Here is a 23851-nt window from a genome sequence, read left to right on the forward strand (position 1 = left end):
TTTAAAGGAAAGATGGAGGAAGAAGGGCGGTGGTGAGTATCTGAACCTTGTCTTCTACTGTCCTTGGTAACTTTCGCTTAACTTTTAAGGGTCTCAGGCCCATTTACTAAAGAACAAATTTCTCCAATCAGCAGTAGCACAGTTAATCAGAACCCAAATCTGCTTCTGTGAGATTATCTTCTTGTGGGCAAGTACCATGCATTGTTCAGACTTAGACTCCTAATTCCTAGTATGACATCTGGCCCACAAATTCATTGAAACTACCTTCTGAGCTTAAGTAGGTATATATGTGTTGTTGGTCACTCTGAACTATTTCAAGCATATGGAAAATATTTATATACTGAATACCCAAATTTCCAGTACTTATTTGGTCAAATCTTAACATCTTACTCTTCCAGGCCACTTTGCCTTTCCTCTTCTGCGGTATAGTCGACATCCAGAATTGGGTGTTTATCACTCCCATGCATACTGCCATACTTTGACTACACATATCCATAAACCCTTTAGTCTTCAGTATTGTCATACATGTTTTAAACATGATACTGTCTCATTCTGCAGCTTTCATTTTTCACTCATTATTTTGTGATTAATCCCTGTTGTAGGTGATGCTCCCATTCATTAATTTTAGTACTGTGCAGTAGTCAATTATATGAACTACCATAATTTATCTGTCTCCAGTTGATAGCATATAGTTGTTGACCAAATTGTTTCTGTATTGCTAACAACACTGGTGGAACATCCTTGTACATTGTGCTCAGTGCGTTAGTTATGAAGGATGTGTACCATAGAATAAACACATTTTAAACCTTACTAGAAATTGTCAAATTGCTCTTAAATGTGGTTGGACATTTTTGCAAATCAGATGGGTGTGAAATGACTTTAATTTGCCTTTCCCTTAATGACTAAAGTCTTTTTTTTTTTTTTTTTTTGGCCGTGGCACACAGCATGGTGGGATCTTAGTTCCCTGACCAGGGGTGGAACCTGAGCCCCCTGCATTGGGAGTGCAGAGTCTTAACCACTGGACCGCGAGGGAGGTCCCAAGTCTTTCATTCTTTTGGCCATTTGTATTTCCTTTTTTGTGAGGCATCTGTTCACATCCTTTGCCCATTTTTCTGTTGGATTACTTCTCTTTTCCTGAGTAATTTTTAGGGGTTCTTTATTCTAGATGCCAATCCTTTGTAAGTTTTATATTAATATATTTATATTTCTTAATTTTTATTTTAGTATAGTCAAATCTATCAGTCTTTTCCTGGTGCTGTTAAGTAACATTTAGGTTTCTTTACCCTGAGCAGAATAAAGAAGCAAACGAGAATGAGGCATAGTCTTACCATCCAGGTGATCCATTAACACAAAAATAAATACATGAAGGCAATACATCCAAGAGTTAGAACATTCAAATAGTAGAGAAAATTGCATAAGAAAAGCTACACTTCCCTCTCCCCCCAAAAAATAGGTGACCACTATTCAGTTTATGTAGCTTCCCAGAAGTTTCTATGAATATAATAGCATTTGTACATATACTTTAACACGAAGGAATACTATTAACACTATTCTGTGCCCCCCCCCCCCCCCCCCCCCCCCCCCCCCCCCGTCTCCGTACCGTTTATTTCTCCGTCCCGGGAGGTGGGGTCGCTGGGGGCGGGGCGGGCAGAAAACCGCGTGCGGGCTGCGGGCCTGGGGCAGGGGACTCCGGAGCGCGACGTGCAGATGAAGGTGGAGCCGTTCCAGCCCACGTTGGCCGCGTTCATGTCGTAGTAGTTGATGTAGATCCTGCCCGGGCTGACGCGCAGGCGTCACAGCAGCTTGCTGTCGGAACGGTTCTGCGCGCCGCCGATCTTGCCGATGCTGTGCAGGCTGCAGAGGGCGCACGGCTCGCTGGAGCCCCCGAAAGCCAGGAGCTGGTCCGGGACCACGTGCACCGCGATGTACAGCGCCGGCTTGCCCGTGGCCTTCCTGCGCCAGCTGCTGGGTGAGATCAGAGAGGAGCCCGTCCGGCACAGAGGCGCGGGGCACGTTGGTGTTCACCAGGAATATCGACATGACGGCGAGGGAAGGCGGGGACAGGGATACAGGAACCAACCGACTCTCGTGTGAACGGCGCCCCGCCTATTATGTGCCTTTTTCTTCTTTCTACATCATAGCATAGTTTAGACTGTTTTTGTATCAGGACATCAGATATGCCATGCACATACATATCTTTTGGTTTGATTGAAACCATGTGCTTTTTCTTGTTTTAATTCTTTTGACTGATGTAGCTTAATTACTCCCAAAGTTTGTGTTTCTGAGAGAGCAATATTTAGTTGACTGAAAACTAGAAAAGTGGCAGTTATGGTCAGGACTTCTTTTTTGGATCTCTGGTGCATTTGAAGGACTAGGCAGTATGACCTAGCTTCTCTCATTTTACCTAGAGGGCTGGAGACCCAGTCGGGGCCCAGATGGCTCCAACCTATTGTTCTGGGTGAACTGGAAGAACAGAATAAAAATAGCTTCTACCCTAGCTGTAGGAAGTGTGCTTTAATCTGATTTGTTTTAGCTCAGCCTTCCAGGAACGAAGTATATTATTGCCTTAAGCGACTGCAGTAACGGAATGGGTATATAGGGTAATAATGGAGGAGAACTAATAATTTTGGGGGTTTTTTTTTCGCCTTTTTCTTCTCATACATGAGTTATACTTGAATGAGAATGGCAAACATTATGTTCTCCAATAATGAGAGAATAATTTTAAGATAGTAAAATAATGTAACTCCAATTCTTGTAGCTGGCCAATTAGGGAGTTTACTTTTCTGTCACAGTCATGTACATAGTCTCAAGCCAGCTAATTCAGTTTAACAAGTACGAGCGTTTCCTGGCTGAAAGTACAATTGTCTCTTTCAAAGAACCAGTATTTAGAATCAATTTTACAAGCTCTTTAATATAAAGATTCTTGGAACATGGAACTATAGGTATAAAGTATTTCTTGTTAAGATACTTTTAATACATCCTCTTGGATGGCATCTAGGTGGTTATGTATATTGCGGAACCAAATATTTTTTGGAAGAACATACACAACATAGGGCTAGAAAACATTCACTATGTGCATGTCAGCAAATCTATCCTGGTTGTCCAAAATGAGGACTCTACCACCTTAGAAGTATTGTCGGGAATTTTTTGAAGTTATGTTTAAACTGCTTTCTTGGATAAAAGGTATATAATTTTAACACAAGTCACTAACCTCTGCTGTATATTTCATGAAAGTTGGTAAAAAAAATTTTAAGGATCCAAAATTTTACAATATTAGGATGTATCTTTTAACAGCTTTTTGTTTTTCATTGAAAATGCTGGTATACTTGGCATTTTTCAAATCTTTCCTGCTTTTCCATTTTCCGCATGTCGGGCTATTCTGCTTTCTATTTAACCCACCTAGTGATGTTCACTGTAGAAAGATAGTCCATATACAGGCTGACTTGGAATTCCATGTCTGACTTGGAATGAGTTCTTTACGACATGCACAGAGAACTAACATAAGGTAGAACCTATGGAATGATGAGGTTATTGAGATGAGGGAAAAAACTGCATTATTTCCAAACTTTGTTACAGTGGAGCCAGTTAATGTGTGTACAGCTTAAACAAATACAGCTCCAAAAGATAAACACAATGCTACTTCCATTTATCCCATTTCAAAGCAAAATTAAATGTAGCTCATGATTCTCAAAATGTTTTGTTGATCTGGGAAACAGGGAACATATTTTTACATGCACAGATGCTTCAGAACATTTTCTGCATGGCTACCAATCTCCCAAGTAGGTTGATGATCAAAGTCCTAAAGTAACTGACAGTTCTTTGGGCCTAGAGATACTTTGTGACCCAGGAAAAAACCAACTTTGCACTCAGCCAATTTTGTTTCAATTAACATGCAAGATCAGATTCTCTGTCAGCAAATACCCTGCAGAAAAAACAGACAGAAAACACATTTGGAAAACATTAAGTATATTTAAACAGTTACTTAGATAATAAGTACATAGAACTATACCAAGGAAATCATATCTTTAAAGAAACAACTAGGAAGTAAACCAGCACAGTGAACCGGTACGTACAAAGTCCTGCATTATACAAACTTCTTTTGGTGGAACTTTATAGGAACAGAGCAAGTGGGATGGGCTTTTAAGCAGATTGATTTTTATCAAACTGGACATCGTAACAGAATTCATTGAGAGGTAATATGTACATGCTCCCTTCAGGAAAGGGGCGCTAATCCACCACTGAACTACCCAGAGTTTAGACGTGGACTGAAATATTCCTGACTACCAAAAATATCTAGATATGTTAAACAAGATAAAACAGTGGAAATTTGCTTTAAAATACCTGTTGTTCTCTTTCTTAAATCTACATCTTAATATTAAATGTTCTTATCGTTGGCTATTTTGTTTTCTCAGAATCACCCAGGGCTCAGATTTACTGGTAAAGTTTGAAAAATTCTATTCTGAATTTTCTGTTGATGTCTGACCCAAGTACTGAAATAAAGCAAATTCGCTTTATAGTCACATTATATATAGAATAAAACAGTTGCTAAGTTGTGGCGTCATTACACAAATAGGATACCTCCATAGAGAAATACGGTGATTTGTCCAAGCCATTCAGCTAGTTTAAAAAAATCAGAGAACTGGGCTTCCCTGGTGGCGCAGTGGTTGGGAGTCCGCCTGCCGATGCAGGGGACACGGGTTCGTGCCCCGGTCTGGGAAGATCCCACGTGCCGCGGGGCGGCTGGGTCCGTGAGCCATGGCCGCTGAGCCTGCGTGTCCGGAGCCTGTGCTCCGCAACGGGAGAGGCCACAACAGTGAGAGGCCCGCGTATCGCAAAAATCAGAGAACTCAGAGCCCTAGTGTCCTGATTGTTGATCTCGTGATCGTCTCATGACACCACAGTGCAAATGTGCCTGAGAGTTTGGCATGTGTTTGTTGTTGGGAGTTGAATGAAGAGGCTGGAGTAATAGTAAAAGGGCCAAGCACCCAGGAGATGGAAGCAATTATTCTACTCAAAGCTTCGCAATAGTAAAAAGGCTGGACATTCACAAGAAAAATTATTAAAATACTTTGAACTCCAACAAACATCAGTGGTAAGTGAAAATCTTTCCAGGAAGCCCTTCTTGAGTGCTCCGCATATTGACTTTGGGGCACATTTTAGTGAGATAAACCAGTGTTGACACGTTTGAATGTAATCACAGAATTACCATACACAGACAGTTCTGTTGTTCCTCACCACAGTCCCCAAAATGAAAAGCAGCAGGTAACAGGTAGCCAAGGCCACCTGACTCCTGGCTTTTTTTTGCAAAATAACCAAATGCAAACCACTGTTTTTCTTTTTCATACTTAGCAGCAAAAGGAAAAAGAGGTAAGGAAGGAGGCTGCCACCAAAGGCTGCTTGTGAGTTCAAACACAGTGGGACCACAGAATTTCGATGCATGGAACCTGTGCTGCCTTTCTTTCGATGTTCATTTTTTAAATGAAGCAAAACACATTAATAACTTTTAGAATATCAGCATAATGCAGCCTATGTTGTGAAACAATCTGTTCCTAAAACAATGTCCAGATGTTTTTTCCTACTCTATACTGAAAATAGGCTATACATCCACATTACAAGTGGTATAATTTGCTCCTCTGGTAGCTAGAGAACTTGGTAGAAGCCACACACCATCAAATGTAGACAGAATCATATCACATTATCTCAATTGATTCCAGTATTTCTAACTCCCAGACTGCTAAAAAATCTTCCCCACCTGTATAGCATGCTTTGCCCCCAAGATTCACTGCATTTACTGTTGAAAAGTAACTTCATGGTTTATGAAATTTAGAATACTGCAGGATCAAAATTAATTACTTCAAATAGCTTTTAACCCAATACTCTGTACCCCCTTAGTGAAATATGTTCCAAGAATAAGAACAATCACAACTTTTACACTTAAATTTTGGTAGTGATTTTGGTATAGTAATTCTAAAATAATTTTACATGTCATGTAGAATCAAGCAAATAAGTTAATATTAATGTTGTTCAGAACCAAAGTTCTCACCATGGGAGAAGGAAGATACAAATATGGAACAGGGAAGGGTGAGGAAGATTAGTGTTAAATTTGAAATCAGAGTATCAGAATGAATTCATGATTTATAAAAAATGCATTTGCTGGCTCTGTTCCCTGAACGGCCCTAGGAGCAATGACACCCCAGCAGCACCCAGATCTTGATTTCCAAATACCATTCCCCATGAAAAGAAACTAGGGCTCCTTGGAGAAGAAGCCAATTCCCAGGCTGGGGCAGGAAAAGTGTATGATAAATCTAGAACATCTTGATACGGCAAAAAGCAAGAATGTGCTCAAAGACTAACAGACACAGATCAAAATGACCCATAAATAAGCTTAAAGGTGCTTCCACTGGCCAAATACAGACCATTTAGAGTAACTAATTGAATTTTTAAAAACAACGAGCCCACACTGATACTCAAAAAAGTGCTTCTTTAGTAAAAGAATGCCAGCCAATAAATGCAGACAGAATGCTAGATTTAGAAAGTCCCTATTTGCAGCCACCAATGTAACAAAATAATGGATTCCGGCAAGGATTATTAATGAATGCTAAAATCATTAAGTGAACAGGATATCCAAATGGTCTCCAAGTATCTCCTCCCAAATTATTTGCTTAAGAAAGGGATCTTAAAATAGAAAATCTAAAAGAAACCTAGTGAGCAAACATATATTGGCAATAATGTGACAATGACAGTATGTGCCTTGTGATGTGATGTGATGTGATGTGATGTGATGCGATGAATGGGACACACCACATGCCATCTATGGAGTCTTCTGCCAAAACATTTATCCTGAACCTACTCATGAGGAACAATCAGGGAAGTACAGAATTCTACAAGCTAACTGGCCTGCTTTTTCAAGTCAGTTTCATAAAAGATAAAAAAAGGTGGAAGGATTGTTCTAGAGTTTAAAAAAACCTACAGATGACAACCAAATGCCATGGGTTTGGATTCTGCATTTTAAACAAGACAAACGCTTTAAAGTACACTTGGGGGGAAACTGAGCCTCAGGTTTGAATGTGTACTATACATTAGATAACTATGAATAATCAATTCCTTGGGTGTGACAGGAGTATTATGATTGTGTAGGAAATGTTCTTATGTTTTAAGAGAGACACACTGCAACAGTAGCAGGTGAAGTACGACAATGCCATTTCTCTCAAAAGAAAAATGCTTTTTATATAGAGAGATGTGACGCAATAACAATTGCTGAATACAGGGAAAGGATATGTGGTTATTTCACTGTACCATCAACTTTTCTGTAAATTTGAAATTTTCAAAATTAAAACTTGGAAGTAAAAAAACGAAAAAACGGGGGAGGGGGTAGGACAGAAATAGCTTACAGATACCAGGAGGGTGCATTTGGGGGCTTTAGCAAACTGGAGCATCCCACTCTCAAATTTAACCAAACTCAATGAAGAGCCAGAAGTGGTGACAGGACAAACTGAGGAATCAAGCTAAGATGGCAAATTCCTAAACACCCTCTTCCTGTTAATTTAGACATGTGGATGGCAAGTAATATAAAGGTGTTGGTGAACGGGTTCTAATGTACCTTTACACATTTTACCAGCAAAAGACATAAAATGAAAATAAAAGGCAAACACCTTTCCCTTCTAAATTATAATTCCAAGGGGGATGAAGGACTGTCAGGGGAAAAAAAGGATTATTTTAAAGTTAATACAAAAAATAAAAAGTTAACACACTGACATTTTTGAGAAGTTGGCAGAATGATGAAACTACCCTAGATGTTTTCTCATCTAAACCTACTAAACAAACATTTGTAATCAGACATATACAATTAGACTAGAGGACATATTGTTTTAAAATCTCCCAAACCGAGAAAAGCACCATCACCAGTGTGGTGTTTATCTTTTAACAGCAACAAAAAAAAACTACCCACCAAGACTTTTTTCTTTGAGCTTATTTTCTAATAGTAGACACTGAGTAAGCCCACACTGTTAATTCCACTATCAGTACATAAGATGCTGCCTTACATATGCAGCAATCGCCACCTTAAACTATCTCAGAAATATGGTTGCATTTCAAATACTGCTGGTAGACTGCTGAACTAAACACAGTACTGGAATTTGTATATAGACATTCAACTTAAAAAAGTATTTTTACTCAAATTTTATTTTAGATTATGAAATTAGCCTCCCCATTCCCACCACTTCCTTCTGAAATCCCCAACAAATACAGCAAAGTTAACAACTACATGGTGGGATAGTCATTCAAACTTTTTAATCTCCCTTTACACATTATATTAACATTCATATTGCAAGGCATTCCATTCACAAATATTACAGTTTGATAAAAAACTTCACACACATACCAGATTCAGCCACTTTACTAAATCATTAAAATAATAAAAGTAATGAAAACATTATAATTCCTTTAAAGCAATAAAGGTCTGAGGCACTCTGGGAAAGATGTTCTCATACAAATGTAACATGTCAGTGGTATCGAATTATCTTAGAATAAACTTACCAGATACCTAGTAATCAAGTACTCTCTAATGACAATGACCTTGATCTGATATGTCTTCACTGGATGCACTCCCATTTGGACTGAACTACTGAAAGGAACACAGATGTTGGGCAGCTGAGGTCATTTCTAATGAGGTTCCCAACTATGTAAAGGAGAATTGTGGTAGCACACCAAGGACAGCTGCATCCCTGCAAGGCAACAGTCCAATTTCAAAGAAGTTCCTTTCTCATCCCCACCAGGTTTATTAAACATTAGCATTTCCAGACTCTGCTCACTGCTGGAGAGATTTCAGAACTGTCTTTCCCCATCAACCCCCACAGTGCAGCCTCCACCCTTCTCTGAATATCTCCAAGGTATGCCTTTGAAATAAGAGAGAAGGGAGCGTTTTTCCTACCATTATAAACAAACAGAGGTCTGAAATAGCAACGTATTACAAAAATCCCATTCTCTGCAACAGCCAGCTTCCGCTTGGAGCGTGGCTATTTTTGCCATAAACTAGATTTTTTAAAACCTGATCATCTTTTTCCAAAGTGAATTTTGCCATAGCCATTCACGCACACAGAGTCCACACTGGAAAGTCTCACTGACCGAGTGCTTCCTTACACACAATTACGAGGGTAAATTAGCAGGGGAGGAGGGAGGCTAATTCCCAGCTGGGAATTAAATCACTGCAAATGACGGGTCCATTTACGACAGCATAGAACCCTGTCAGAATCAACACAAACCCCAGGTCACATAGTGTTTGGTAATTACATATATGGAATTTAAAATGTATACGTATATATTTCCATACATATATAATTAAAAAAAAAATCGGGAGCAAAATATGTTGCTAAAGTTTCAGGGATTCTCACCTCCAACATTCACCTGGAAAGCAGGTGGCTCTGAAGGCCCGGTTGTGGCAGTGATAAAAGCAACTAGAAGCAGGTTTAAGTAAAAGTGCTCAAAGGGCAAATGAGAAAACAGGGGCGCAGAGATTTTTTTGTGTGGGGAGAGGGGAGCATTGAAAGGAGTTGAGAAAGCTTCCTTTATTCTTCTTGGCTTTTTCAGACCTAAGACAAGTTCTTGAGGACACACATCAAATGCTGTAGTCCTTCCTTATCTATAGTCGAAACAAAACAAGTTATAAAAAATGTCCTCTTCCATCCTGTACTCTCAATAAAACGCCGAGTACAGCCAGAAGGTATCACTGAGATGTGCCATCTCGGGAGAAATTAAAATTGGGACATGAAGTGAGGCCGTGCGCTATCGAGTCGCCGGGTTAGGATTTCGCAGCCAGTGTCCGTGACCAGCAGGGTGTGCTCGAACTGGGCAGACCGTTTCCCATCTCTCGTCACTGCTGTCCAGCCATCCGGCCAGGTTTCATCCTGCCATCCGCCTTAAACAAACAAACACCAGTTCTTAATTCTATCACTCAGCTTGTTTTCTTAATAAACTCTCTAGGCAAGTGTACTGGCCTGTACTCCTATATCCTTGGATATCTCAGAAAACTAATTTTAAAATTCACTATTAAGATTCCTATTTACACTTCAACTGTTTAAGCTAAAAAGCCTTTTCTATTTCATTTTGGTCTTTAGTCCAACAAAGTAATAACAGTGTTTAAATTTTAAAACTTCACATTTTGTATACTTCCCAAATATTAAATCAAGTTGGTATTTCCAAAACAAAGGCACTCGGTTTCATTTTCAGAAACGTAACTGATAACCACTCATCACAGAACTACAAGTAAGAAACTGAATTAATGAATTTAGCTCTCTCCTGGTATAACTTTGGAATCTGACTGAACTATAGCCGATGTATATTGTGAAGGAAATAGAGTAACTTCTTATACTTTTATTATAGCATTTAATTCCTGATATAATTTTTAAATGGCAGGCACAAAGATGGTGAGAACAGATTATACGCTGAAATTTTTATAGGCCACACCCCTGTAACCAGAAAGAGGGCAGAGAAAAAGAGAGACTGGTGAGAAAATTTTTAAATTATTGGGAGTTCCCTGGTGGTTAGGATTCCAGGCTTTCACTGCTGTGGCCCAGGTTCAATCCCTGGTCGAGGAACTGAGATCCTGCAAGCTGTGCAGTGCGGCCAAAAAAAAAAAAAATATGATGAGGGAGAATGGGTTAGAGAGAGGGTTAGAAAGGAAACGAAGGGACAATGAAAAGAGCTGGGAGACAACACAGGAAAGAGAGAATGGGAGGCGGAGTAGGGCAGGGGAGGAGAGGCAACAGTGGAATGACAAAGTTCTGCAATTCCAGATACTACTATAAAAATGTGTTTACAGAGACTTTCTTATCTCCAAATTAGATGTAAAAAAAAAAAATCAATATTCTTCATTCTGAGTAATCTTTTTTGCCTTGGGGGTGGGGGGCCCACACTTCGCAGCTTGTAGGACCTTAGTTCCCTGACCAGGGATGGAACCCAGGCCCACGGCAGTGAAAGCGCCGAGTCCTAACCACGGGACCGCCAGGGAATTCCCATTTTGAGTAATCTTTACCAAAGATTAGGTCTTACTGCCTCAGACACATCCCAGAGTACAAAGTCTGCAGTGAAGTAACCTACTTTTGCAATATTAAACCCCAGTCTAAAAAGAAAATATGAGGTAGCTTAAAGAAAGTTAACTCATGCTTTGTCAACCATCTAAAGATGAGTAAACAGATATTTCTCAATGTAACGAATGATCTTTTCACAAACGGATTTAAGACATAATACACTGGGGGTTTTTTATAATTTTTTTTTTAATTTATTTATTTTGGGGCTGCGTTGGGTCTTCGTCGCTGTGCGCGGGCTTTCTCTAGTTGCGGCGAGCGGGGGCTACTCTTCGTTGTGGTGCGCAGGCTTCTCATTGCGGTGGCTTCTCTTGTTGCGGAGCATGGGCCCTAGAGCACACGGGCTTCAGTAGATGCGGCGCGCGGCCTCAGTAGTTGTGGTGCGTGGGCTTAGTTGCTCCACAGCATGTGGGATCTTCCCAGAGCAGTGCTCAAACCCGTGTCCCCTGCATTGGCAGGCGGATTCTCAACCACTGCACCACCAGGGAAGCCCGACATAAATACATCTTTAATTTTATTGTCATCTGCTAAAACAGATCCTTTACTAATGTCAAGTTAAATATATTAGACTACTATTCTAAGGAAATTCAAATTCTTCTTTGGATTAGAGACCTTCCACTAAGAAGCTGGGATTTAACCTAGCTGAGTTACACTGAGGTATATTTGTTATAATCTGACGATTGTCTGAACCAGCTCAACACTGTGTTATTTGCTTACTCCCGGAAATACCACTTCATGTCTCACCAGCTAAGTGCCAGTTAATGGAAATAGGTATGTAACCAAAATGACACTTTCCTCTCACCGTCTTGCCTTTCTCTGCTAATATACTCAATGCTCTTGCAATGGGTTACATATGATCATTATTCTTATTCCAGGGAATGACAAAACAATACCTTACATTTGTACAGCCCTTTAAAGGTACTTTGTGTTAATACAAATCATCTCACTTAATTCTTACAACAGCCCTGGGGATTCAGCAGGATAAAGATTGTAACTTCCATTTTACAGAAAAGGGAACAAAGGACCAGGTTAAGAAGGTAGCCTCTAAAACAACCTCCAATGCTCCTCTCCCCTTGAGAGGATTTAGTGGGCTGGATTTAGTGACTCAGTTCTAAGGAAGAAAATCTGGTAGAAGTGATGGGATATCACTCCAAAGATTAGGTTATAAAAAAGACTGGAAGGATCCCAAGGGGACGCATCCTTTAACACAGGGACCAGGACACAAGAGCCCTACTACTGTTGCCCCACTCTGCATCCCCCAATCCCAGCAAAGAACTGGCAGAAAGCAAAGGTGAAGGCCTCATGAAGGAGGCCCCAGTTATTATGGACAGCCTCAGTGGGGGGCTCCAATCATGACACCAACCATCACTGCCATGTGCCTGTCACAGTGACCAACAGCGAGGACACAGAACTGCCAGTGCTGAGCGTGTCTATGCTGTGCTTTTTCCACAGCAGTTGTATGACACCACCTGACGATATGAGTGCAGACCCTCAAGCGGCAGAATGGCTCATGAGTTTAGAGTCCCACAGATTCTGCCACTTAACTAGCTAAGTGACTTTGGGCAAGTTACTTAACCTCTTCAAAAATCAGTTCGCTCCCCTGTATAATGGGGATAGCACCTACCTCATAAGTTGTGGAGAATTAAATTATATAACTCTGCTGTAAAACGAATAGCTCGGACTTCCCTGGTGGCGCAGTGGTTAAGAATCCGCCTGCCAATGCAGGGGACACGGGTTCGAGCCCTGGTCCAGGAAGATCCCACGTGCCGCGGAGCAACTAAGCCCGTGTGCCACAACTACTGAGCCTGCACTCTAGAGCCTGTGAGCCACAACTACTGAGGCTGCGTGCCACAACTACTGAAGCCCGCGCGCCTAGGGCCCGTGCTCTGCAACAAGAGAAGCCACCACAACGAGAAGCCCACTCACCGCAACGAAGACCCAATGCAGCCAAAAAATAAATAAATAAAAATTAATTAATTAATTTAAAAGACAAAAAAAAAAAACCCAAATAGCTCTAGCTTCTTTTTTCCTCCTCCTCCTCACCCCCACCAAGACAAGCAAGAACTTCTGCACAGGCTTGATGGAGGCGCCTAGTTATTACCATGCTCCCTTTGACAGGACCTTTATGAAAAGGGACCAGGATTCAAGCACTTCAGCATCTACGGACAGCAGGCAAATTACCGTGCAGAAGGTATTGCTTTCTTGCCAACCCTTACAATTTTCAGTTCTCTAACATGATACCGAATCAAGTTAGAGATAGGACGGGGAGTGGAAATGAAGCAAAAAGAAAGTAGAGCAGACTACTAATCTGATCATGAGTAACCAAAAGTAAATAAAAATTCAATTAAAGAATGTTACAGCATCCCTTTTTTCTCACCTTCACAAATCATTGGCTCAATTGTAAATACGTGGCCGGCCTTCATCACTCCAACTGCTTTATTTTCTGAAATTAAAGAAAAAAATCTCAGAACACAGCAAAAAAACCTACAGCATATTGTTAAGCAGCTCCCTGGGAAAAGTACGCAACTTATATTCCCATGAGTGATTCTTAAATTAATGACTTTCTCCTCTCCTGATTCCCCTTTCTTAAAGCAGATCATTCAACAAACAGGGATTTTACTGAAAACCTACTCTGGGGCAGATACTGTCCTAGGCATATTTCATTTTGTTTACGTCTTCTCTAGGAAAATACAGAGATGCCCTAGGCTGGATCTCAGATGTGGTTATCGCTTCTATAAAAGGAAAAGTGCCCCCCATTTATGTTATAGCAGGGTTAGAATTGCAACCATGCAACCCAGCAAAGCGCCACACTCATGGAGGTACAATGCTTTAAAGAAGAAGACATTTCGAATTCCACCAGAAGCCTCCTACCTCTTGGGTGCGTGTAGGGGTGTGGATGCGGGTGGAGATGGGGGCACAGCCCAGAGAAACAACTGCACCATTTTTTAAAAGTTTTGTAAATTGTCTTATCTTCGGAGGGGGACAAAGCCCCGCACACTAACCTACTTTTCTTTAATGCTGACACGATTATTCCTTTCTATTGGAAACAAAAATTCCATTTCTCCCTCCAAAGACTTTTTGTCCAAGTTCACCAATACAAAAGTATTTTTCAGGATCATTGTGAGAAACTCAACTATCAGTGCCCAGGCGTGCCATCTCCCCAAGAAGGCCAAAAATTTTAAACGGGATAGGCCTTTTTAGACAATCTCAGACGAAAATGGAGAACCAGTTTAAAGTTCAAACTGTCAATAAAAACCAAAAACTGCTAAGAGCATCGGTAAACAGGTGACTGCACTTGCGCTGCCGGACCACCAGGTGGCGAAAGCACCGGCTTTCAGGGGTTTTCTGCGTAAGGCTGCGGTTCTTCCGGATGGCAACCCATGTGTCGACAGAGGCAGACCCTGCTCAAGCTGCTCTGTCTCGGTACGGTCTAACCTCACCCGCACGTTTACACTCCTGCACGCCCTTCCTTGTGAATAGCTATCACGCTGCTTTCCGCTATCTTAGGTATTGCCAAAATACACTTATTCTACAGATTCCAAATCAGGAGTTTCTAAATTATAAAACTCTGAGGGGCAAAAATAATCTTTACTTTTTATTTCTAATTTCATGAACTTTCTCTCCAAATGACATGCAATTTACTACAAAGACTTGGTCATATTCCCTTGGGGATATCAAACAGAAAATGTCAGAGAGTCAGTGTGGTGTCATGGAAAGAAAAAAGGATAAAGGAATTGATAGCTGTGCTGTCCAGTAAGGCAGCAACTGGGTGCATGAAGCTCGGCACTTAAAACATGGCAAGTCAGAATGTGCATGTAAAAATACGCCGATTTCAAAGACAAAAAAAAAGCATGTAATATATCGCCATTTTTTTACATTGATTAAATGTTGAAATGCTAATATTTTTAATGTAATGGATTAAATAAAATATAAAATTAACTCCATCTGTCTCTTTTTACTTTTTCAATATGACCACTAGAAATTTTAACATTACATATGTGCCTCATATACACTGGACAGCGCAGTACAGAGAAGCCAAGTTCCACTCCTGTTTCTGCCATTGATGCATTGTTGTAGAAGTTACAACTCGCAGCTAACCCTGACTCATGGTTTCAGCTTCTCAAAAAGGCTCAAACATACATCGCCTAGCGACTACACTATAGCAGATACTACTGCTGAGTGCTTTTACAAAAGTGTGTACCTGCTCTACCGTCTGCCTCCCAGAATTACCGTGATATATATTCTAAAGATAGGGTAGTATCACCTTTAGTTCCGAACCATAATGACAAAGCAGCACACTAAACTCTCATCTAACAAGGACTTCTCTTACACGGAAGGAGGTGGAGGGAAGTCACACAACAATTTCCTGGTTCCGTGCTCGGGTGCTTAGGAATATGAAGTTACAAGCCAAAGCAGGGATCCTTTACATTTCAAAAGGCCTCTGCAGTACAGAGACTCTCTCAGCAGCTTCCTTTAACACGTCCCTAAAGGGACCACACATATTTTGTTTTATCTAAACCCGATTAACACTTGACTTTTCAAAAACGTATCAGTTGGATGAAATGAAGTATACCTGGGTCCTTGTTTCTTTTTTCAGAATTTTTATTTCTAATTAAAGAGTTTAACATGAAACTCAAGCGCCATCTCTTGTGTATGGGTGGTATGGTATTTTGCTGACACCATCATCACTGACCTGTATCTCCGTCTCCCATAAATTCTATTTCCTTCAAAAAAAATCTCTCTTTATGACATATGCATACTACTGTGTATTGATATAAAATCGATAACTCCTCAGAGCCTACTGAATAGCACAGGGAACTCTACTCAGTACTCTGTAATGGCCTATATGGGAAAAGAATCTAAAAAAGAGTGGATATATGTATATGTATAACTGATTCACTTTGCTGTACAGCAGAAACTCAATGTAAATCAACTCAACTCCGATAAAAATTAATAGACATAGACAGATAGACAAAAAGTCTCTATCTAGTCCATACCTAAACCTAAGTTTGTTACCTCTGCAAGTAAGGGTGCTTTTTTCATTCCCTCCCTTGCACACTCTTGTTCCACACACAAAACACACACACGTACACGTGTGGCACACGCCAGTGTCATCAGAATAGCTACTTCCATTCTGTTAAAGGCAATGCACATCAGGTGATCACAGGGCTTACCAGGTAGGAATGAAGTTGGCTACCTATTTTCTATTGCTAGCTTTTATTTCAAGCACAATTCCAGCTGAAATAAAAAGGCCTATGTGGTCTGCTAATAAATGCTTATTGATTTATGTCGAATGCTGTGCCTTAAGTGCCTTCTCTAGCTCCTCCTGTTGAGACGTTTCTCACTCATTTCCCTTTCTCTTCACAACTACTGACGTCTTAGATTTTACCTCACATCTGGATTACGACAACTGTGCATCAGGCTGACAAGCCTGGCTAACTCACACCGGCAATACATTCTAGACACCACTGCTAACTTTTCTTCCCCAAATGGCAATTTCACCTTGCCATTCTTCTGCCAAAAAATGTTCTACAAATCCCTAAAAGGAAGTCAACTATCCTCGATCTGGCACTGCCCATTTCTAGTCCTTAACACATAATTCTCAGCCCAAGCTTATCTTGTCTCTGTTCAGTCTCAACTTGAAGCACCTATTCATGCTTCCCCACTGCCTGGAATGCCCTTCCTCATCTCTCCAGCAAACCAAAATCTCAATCTTTATTTCTCCCACAAGACCCAGCGCCAAACTGCTTCAGTCCTTCCTAGGCAGCACGGGAAAGACTGACTCTAGAAAGCCAGACAGAACCTAGGTACCAATCCTACACCTGACGTTTATTTACTAGTTTGTGTGGACTTGAATAAATACACCACTTCCCTAAACGCAGAATCTGCTTTTTAAAAATAGGGCTGAGGGCTTCCGTGGTGGTGCAGTGGTTGAGAGTCCGCCTGGCGATGCAGGGGACACGGGTTCGTGCCCTGGTCCAGGAAGATCCCACATGCCGTGGAGCGGCTGGGCCCATGAGCCATGGCCGCTGAGACTGCGCGTCCGGAGCCTGCGCTCCGCAGTGGGAGAGGCCACAACAGTGAGAGGCCCACGCACCGCAAAATAAAAAAAAATTAAAAAAAAAATTTAAAAAGATAGGGCTAAGAAATTATTCATAGAGTTGTGATGATCAAATGAGATAATGTATAGCATCACCATCATCATTATCATCACTCTAAAAGTTAACACGCATTATCTCACTTAATCCTAGTAACAGTTCTAGGGTAGGTACCATTCCCTGCTATTGTGCATATGAGGGAAAACGTAAGCACAAGGAGGTACATGAAAGTGTCTACATAGCAATGGCTCCTACATATTTGTTAAATTCCTTCTTAGGTCACTTATTGTGGACGGCTTTCCTTTCTAGCACTAAATAACAGACTCACCCCTGCATGTCTTAACTCTCCAAGGGAAAGGTTTCTGTAAGACATTAATCGCCCAAAACTTCCTTTGTTAATCTATCAGACAGCACTCAATTTGAGAAAAGGTACTTTTTTTTTTTTTTTTGGCAGTACACGGGCCTCTCACTGTTGTGGCCTCTCCCGCCGCAGAGCACAGGCTCTGGACGCGCAGGCTCAGTGGCCATGGCTCACGGGGCCCAGCTGCTTCGCGGCATGTGGGATCTTCCCAGACCGGGGCATGAACCCATGTCCCCTGCATTGGCAGGTGGACTCTCAACCACTGCGACACCACGGAAGCCCAAGAAAAGGTACTTTGTCGATTCCCCTCTATACCAACAAAGAATACAGTAGCTGACATGTACTGAGAACTCAAATCAAACCCAGCTGAACCAATTTCATTTCAGGAATCAGAATACATGTGGCAGAGAGTACTGGCTGTTCACCAAAATTACTAGTCTCCTTGTCTTCCCGAGTACTCAGCTGGATTACACTTCCCCACCTCCCTTGCAGTTAGTGTAGCCATGTGACTGAATTCCTGCCAATGAAAAGTAAATGTAAGTGATTTATGCCAAGTCCAGGCTGGCCCATTAAAACCTCCCAAGCATACCCCTCCATGCTTCTCCCCTCATCCCCAATATCTGTACGACTAGGAGGGGAACCCCCAAAGTGATCTTGAAAGCTATAGGTTGAAAGTGACAAGAGCCTGGGTCAGAGAGTAACTGTCCCACCCCACACCCCCAGAGTGACCGAACACATATGCTGTGGACTGCTATGTGCCTTGCGTTTACACTCTGGGGGGTCTGTTTATAACAGCTAATAGATTACTTTAATAAATACAAAATAGGAGGTCCTGTTAAATGTTTGAATATTTGTTGACTAAATAGTTCGCAAATACCAAATCTTTGGACAGTACTTACTGGCATAGTGGGGTACATTGGGGGCCGTATGAAAAAGCTTGTGGATTCCATGCCCACAATAGCTTCGAACAACTGAAAATCCATTTGCTTGGGCATGCTTCTGAATAATGTTTCCCAATTCTCTGTATCGAACACCAGGTTTCACTGAAAGGAAAAGAGAAGACTCATGACCAAGAGAAAGAAAAACTAATAATTACTGAGCAATCACTGTCTATGCCAGGAACCTTTCTGAAGGCTTTACACACCTACATTCCGAGACTTTCAAGATGAGGAAACCGAAGCACAAAGAGGCTATACTGCCAGGAAACAGCAAAGCTGAGATCCAAGCCAGCAGCACCTGCGTTTCCTCCTTTGCTGCAGAAGAAGAGGGCGTGTGCAGCAGTAAGGGGTTGGGAGAGGCACCGCTTGCTCTCTGAATAAACAAGAGAATGGAACACACACTTCTCTTCCTCGGCTTCCCTAAGGTCAGTGTGCTTTCCATTAAAGCAAGCAGAAGAGATAAGAAAGGAAAGAGCATCAGGAGAAAAAGGAAGGTCCAAAAAGGAACTTGACTTGTCCTCAGTTTTAGTCTGGTCAATTTCTCAAAGAATTACTTCCCCTGGGCTTCTTTATCCCCATAAAAGTGGTTCTCAAATTATTCATAGTTGCCTCTGCAGAAGGTCTTAGGAGTAGGATGTAGAAAGGTACTTCTCACTGTATACTTCCAGCCCCGTTTAATTTTTATGACTTTTACCACTGTTTAAATAAAAACCCAAAGAAGCGGTTCTTATTGCTGCTACAGCTCTCCTAGCATGGAGACTCCTAGGGAACCCAGTCACGGTTCTGGGGGTCCTCCCACGCCCTACAGTCCCCTACTGTGCCTCTCTCATCTCCAACCTGAGGCGCAGGCACAACACATCCTCTCCCATCAATCAAATTTCCAGGTGAACGGCTCAAGGCATCATTTTCATAACATTTACTTGCTCTTAACCACATGTTCCAGCTTGACTTTTTGGGGGGGGGGGTGGGAGGTTAATGATTTTTGAGGAACATGCTGACTTGCATAATGATTTTCTTGCATTTCCATCCAAGCCGTCCTATCAGCCCCAGTCAGCAGGGAGGAAAGGAAAATTTTAACCATGGTGCACAACACACAAGAAACTGTTCAAAAACAATGACGGAGGGTGAGAGAGGAGACTTCTCCCCTAATTCTCAAGCCAGAGGGAATTCTGGTCCCAGGGAAGTACACTTCATAATATCTGGAGACGTTTCTGGTTGTCACAACGAGGAGTGGTGGTGCAAACGGCCTCTGGTGGGTAGATACCAGGAATGCTGCGTAGCATCCTACAGTACACAGGACAGACTCCCACAGCAAAGGATTATCAGACTCAAAGTGCCATGAGCATGTAGACTGAGAAGCCCTATTCTAGAAGGCTAATTTCATAGCTGGTCAAGCTCTCTAGTGCTCTGCACCAGGGTGGGCAGCCAAATTATCGGAAAACAAGAGGCAGGAATGATACATACAAAAGTGTTAATAGCACTTTCCAGAGATGAAGCAACTTCTATTCTTTCCTGTCTACTGTTAATGAAGACTTTGATTTCTTGTAGTTTCTTAGCAACTTTTATTCCTGTGTCACTGTAAAACAACATTCCAGCTGTCTGGTTATTTCAATCAACCCACAGAGAAGCAAAAGGGACATAAACATTGAACACAGAAACCCTAAAAATGATTTAAAACTAAAGCTTCCAAAATGAGAAACTAAATATTAAAGTCTTCATCTCACAATACCACAGAGAATATCAAAGTTTTTAAGTATAATCAACAGTGAAAAATAAGGAAAAGAATATCACATATTGATATATAAAAATAATCACATGCTTTCATTTTTCATTCCTCTGACTTCATTAAATTAGTAAAAATTGCATCATATCCTATATTTTTGCCTAAGAACCCTGTCCTGTCCAATACATTGTTGATGATATATCAGATTTATTTAACAGGGGGTAGGGGGTGGATAACACACTGAACAATAAGGTTGAAATGCTGTGGATTTTAACTGAAAAGTTATTTGCCCTCAAACTGTCCTTTGTAATAGTCTGTTAACATTTGCAACAAGACTCTCCTTCTCTTTCCTCACAAGATATGGCATAAATTTTAAAAAACCTGGATGAACTGTTGTGTGTGAGAAAAATCCCACAGAAATACACCTCTACCCAAAGATATTATTCACTGCAATAGCAAGATATATGGAAAATACCAAAATCCAGTAGGGGAACAGTTGTAGAAATTTTTATACTGTGGAATATAATATATAGCCATTAAAAGAATGGAGATCTATGCATACAGGTACGTACGTATTCTAATATGGAAAGACCTCTAAGATATTACTGGTTGAAAAGTACCAAATTATAGAATACCGCAAATCTTATGATACCGTTTAACCTAACTAAACACATACATACAGTTATGTGTGTTTCTATGTGTGTACTAACATACTGCAGAGAAAAAAACCTAAATGTTAAAAGTGGACACCTCTGGGGACTTCCCTGGTGGTGCAGAGGTTAAGAATCCACCTGCCAATGCAAGGGACACGTGTTCAAGGCCTGGTCCGGGAAGATCCCACATGATGCAGAGCAACTAAGCCCGTTCGCCACAACTACTGAGCCTGCGCTCTACAGCCCGCAAGCCACAAGTACTGAGCCCATGTGCCTAGAGCCCGTGCTCCGCAACAAGAGAAGCCACCACAATGAGAAGCTCGCACACTGCAACGAAGAGTAGGCCCCGTTCGCCGCAGCTAGAGAAAGCCTGTGCGCAGCAACAAAGACCCAATGCAGCCAAAACTAAGTAAATTTATTAAAAAAAAAAAAAAAAGTGGACACCTCTGGAGAAGAGAGATTAAAAAACAAAAAAGGAGAAGCAAGCGTAAAGGAAGATCACTCATTTTTCTCTTATAATCTAACACACTCTTTCCCAAAATAATTAAAAAGTAGAAGAAAAGTTGCACTCAAGAACTATCCACAAGTCAGAAAGAGAAGAACAAATACTGTATGTTAACACATATATATGGAATCTAAAAAAAATGGTTCTGATGAACCTAGGAGCAGGACAGGAATAAAGACGCAGACATAGAGAATGGACTTGAGGAAACAGGGAGGGGGAAGCGAACCTGGGATGAAGTAAGAGAGTAGCATTGACATATATACACTACCAAATGTAAAATAACAGCTAGTGGGAAGCAGCTGCATAGCACAGGGAGATCAGCTCGGTGTTTTGTGACCACCTAGAGGGGTGGGATAGGGAGGGTGGGAGGGAGACGCAAGAGGGAGGAGATAGGGGGGTATATGTATAGCTGATTCACTTTGTTTTACAGCAGAAACTAACACAACATTGTAAAGAAATTATATTCCAATAAAGACGTTAAAAAAAAAAAGTATCCACGCATTCCTCCTCATTGATCAGCCAGAGAAAAGGAAGATAAATCATAGAAGAGTCAAAGGAATAAGCAATAGTCCGGTCCATCCTCATCAAGGGATTCCCAAATCATCCTTAAACCTACTACTGCCAAACCCAAAGCTAACTCAAGGAGGGTAGAGGCACAGCTGGGAGGGATAAGGCATGCACAGTACAGTGATAGGTCACTCAAGGCCCACACCACACAGTAGCTCCAGCGGGTGCCCAGCACTGAGCCTGACCTGCATCAATGGCTTGCATCAGGCACTCATACGTGGTCTGAACCAGTTTCCGAGCTCCCTCATCCACGTCTCCAACAAAAAACGTCTCATTCAGGTCCCCATGATAACCATTGCGATAAAGAGTGATGTCCACTGCAAAAGAATGTGCAAACATAAAGACCACACTTGTTTTTTATCTCAAAATTGAAGTTAACTTTCTCCAACATGACAGAATCAAGCAGCTTAATGAGAGAGATAACTTCTGCATTCACAAGTGACACCAATGAATACACACTTAATGCCCAAGAGACACTTCTTGTCTGTAATGCAACTGAACTCACTGTGGAAAACAGGTCCGTGGTCTCGCAGCACAAGCCAGACAGTGGGCTTTAATACTCTTACAGCAGTGGTTAGATCGTTTACAGCAGAAGAAAAATGTAACCCCGGATATATTCATGCAAGATCAATGATCCAAGTTAAGAACATTAAATGAAGGACTTTGCCACCTTTTGACATTAAACAGGAAATACTGCTTTCATTAGTTATCTTTAATGACTTTTTCCTCGTCCTAGTGAATCAATAAATAGAAACATTTACACTATTCTACACTTATTTTTCAAAGACTCATTTGCCTTTCACTGATTTGTGACTATTCCCATGTTTAAAAATACAGATTACCACTACACCACTAAACTACACTAAATGTATCCTACGGAGCACATTAAATGAGTATTCTTAAACCATAAATTTTCAATCCACTTACAATATCACAATATAGGTGTGCTGGCTCTAGCACAACACTCACGTTCCTGAAAAACCTCACACATTATGTGTGTAATAAAAATAATAAGGCTTATATATGAAAAACAGCATTGGGCAGACCCCTCAAAACTTATGGAACTTTATAAACAGATACTCTAACTGAAGCAAAAACAATTCATATAAAAACAGTGTCAGGGCTTCCCTGGTGGTGCAGTGGTTGAGAGTCCTCCTGCCGATGCAGGGGGACACGGGTTCGTGCCCCGGTCCGGGAGGATCCCACATGCCGCGGAGCGGCTGGGCCCGTGAGCCACGGCCGCTGGGCCTGCGCGTCCGGAGCCTGTGCTCCGCAACAGGAGAGGCCACAACAGTGAGAGCCCCACGTACCGCCAAAAAACAAACAAACAAACAAAAAAAAAACAGTGTTGGTCAAGTCCCCACTACCATTCACAGCCAGCATCACAGTTGGTCCATTCTCTGTAGCCTTTAACACCTGGGCTCAGGCTTCCTTGTTTGATATATAGATCCTTGAAGATATCTGATTACTAAAGAGACCAAGTTCATCAATATTAAAAATACCATCGAGGGGAGCCTAATTCATCAACATTTTTTCAATCACAGAGGAAAATGTTTTTTGCAGCTTCTTTCTCTGCACTTGGAGTTTCCCAAAATAGCTTAACACAGTGGTCCCTAAAGCCACTTTCTGAACTTCTTACATCAAGGACAATACTTCTGCAGAATTTTTAGCTTTTTTTCTTAAGAGCTTCATATATTACTAATGATTTCTCTTTATCTGTAAGAAAGCCTGCCCTGATTTCTTCAAAACCAATAGTGGACTAAAAGGAATAAGCAAAAAAAAATCCCACTTGAATCAACATTACTTCCACACTTCACTGACATCTTTCCCCTATTTACCAGTCACATAATGATCATCTGCATTAAAGAACCTGTATCAAGCACATCATAGTAGAAGCACCTTGAAAGCAATTAAACATCTTAAAA

At 41.2% G+C, this 23851-nt stretch overlaps 1 protein-coding gene and 1 pseudogene across 2 annotated transcripts in view; both read right to left on the bottom strand.

Annotated features, from left to right (window-relative positions):
* Positions 1-1279: 1279 nt before the first annotated feature.
* Positions 1280-2451, bottom strand: LOC115858068 (macrophage migration inhibitory factor pseudogene; annotated as a pseudogene).
* Positions 2452-4003: 1552 nt separating this feature from the next.
* Positions 4004-23851, bottom strand: part of METAP1 (methionyl aminopeptidase 1) — a 71114-nt gene continuing 51266 nt past the window's right edge. For both annotated transcript variants that reach the window (XM_060299766.2, XM_030865623.2), the window contains exons 8-11: positions 22112-22243; positions 18440-18583; positions 13459-13524; positions 4004-9913 (exon numbers count right to left, since the gene is read on the bottom strand). In XM_060299766.2, the coding sequence (XP_060155749.1) occupies positions 9750-9913; positions 13459-13524; positions 18440-18583; positions 22112-22243 (506 nt within the window). In that variant the 3' untranslated portion in view covers positions 4004-9749. The remainder of the gene's footprint in view (positions 9914-13458; positions 13525-18439; positions 18584-22111; positions 22244-23851) is intronic.

Source organism: Globicephala melas, chromosome 5, assembly GCF_963455315.2.
Source record: "Globicephala melas chromosome 5, mGloMel1.2, whole genome shotgun sequence".
NCBI lineage: Eukaryota > Metazoa > Chordata > Mammalia > Artiodactyla > Delphinidae > Globicephala > Globicephala melas.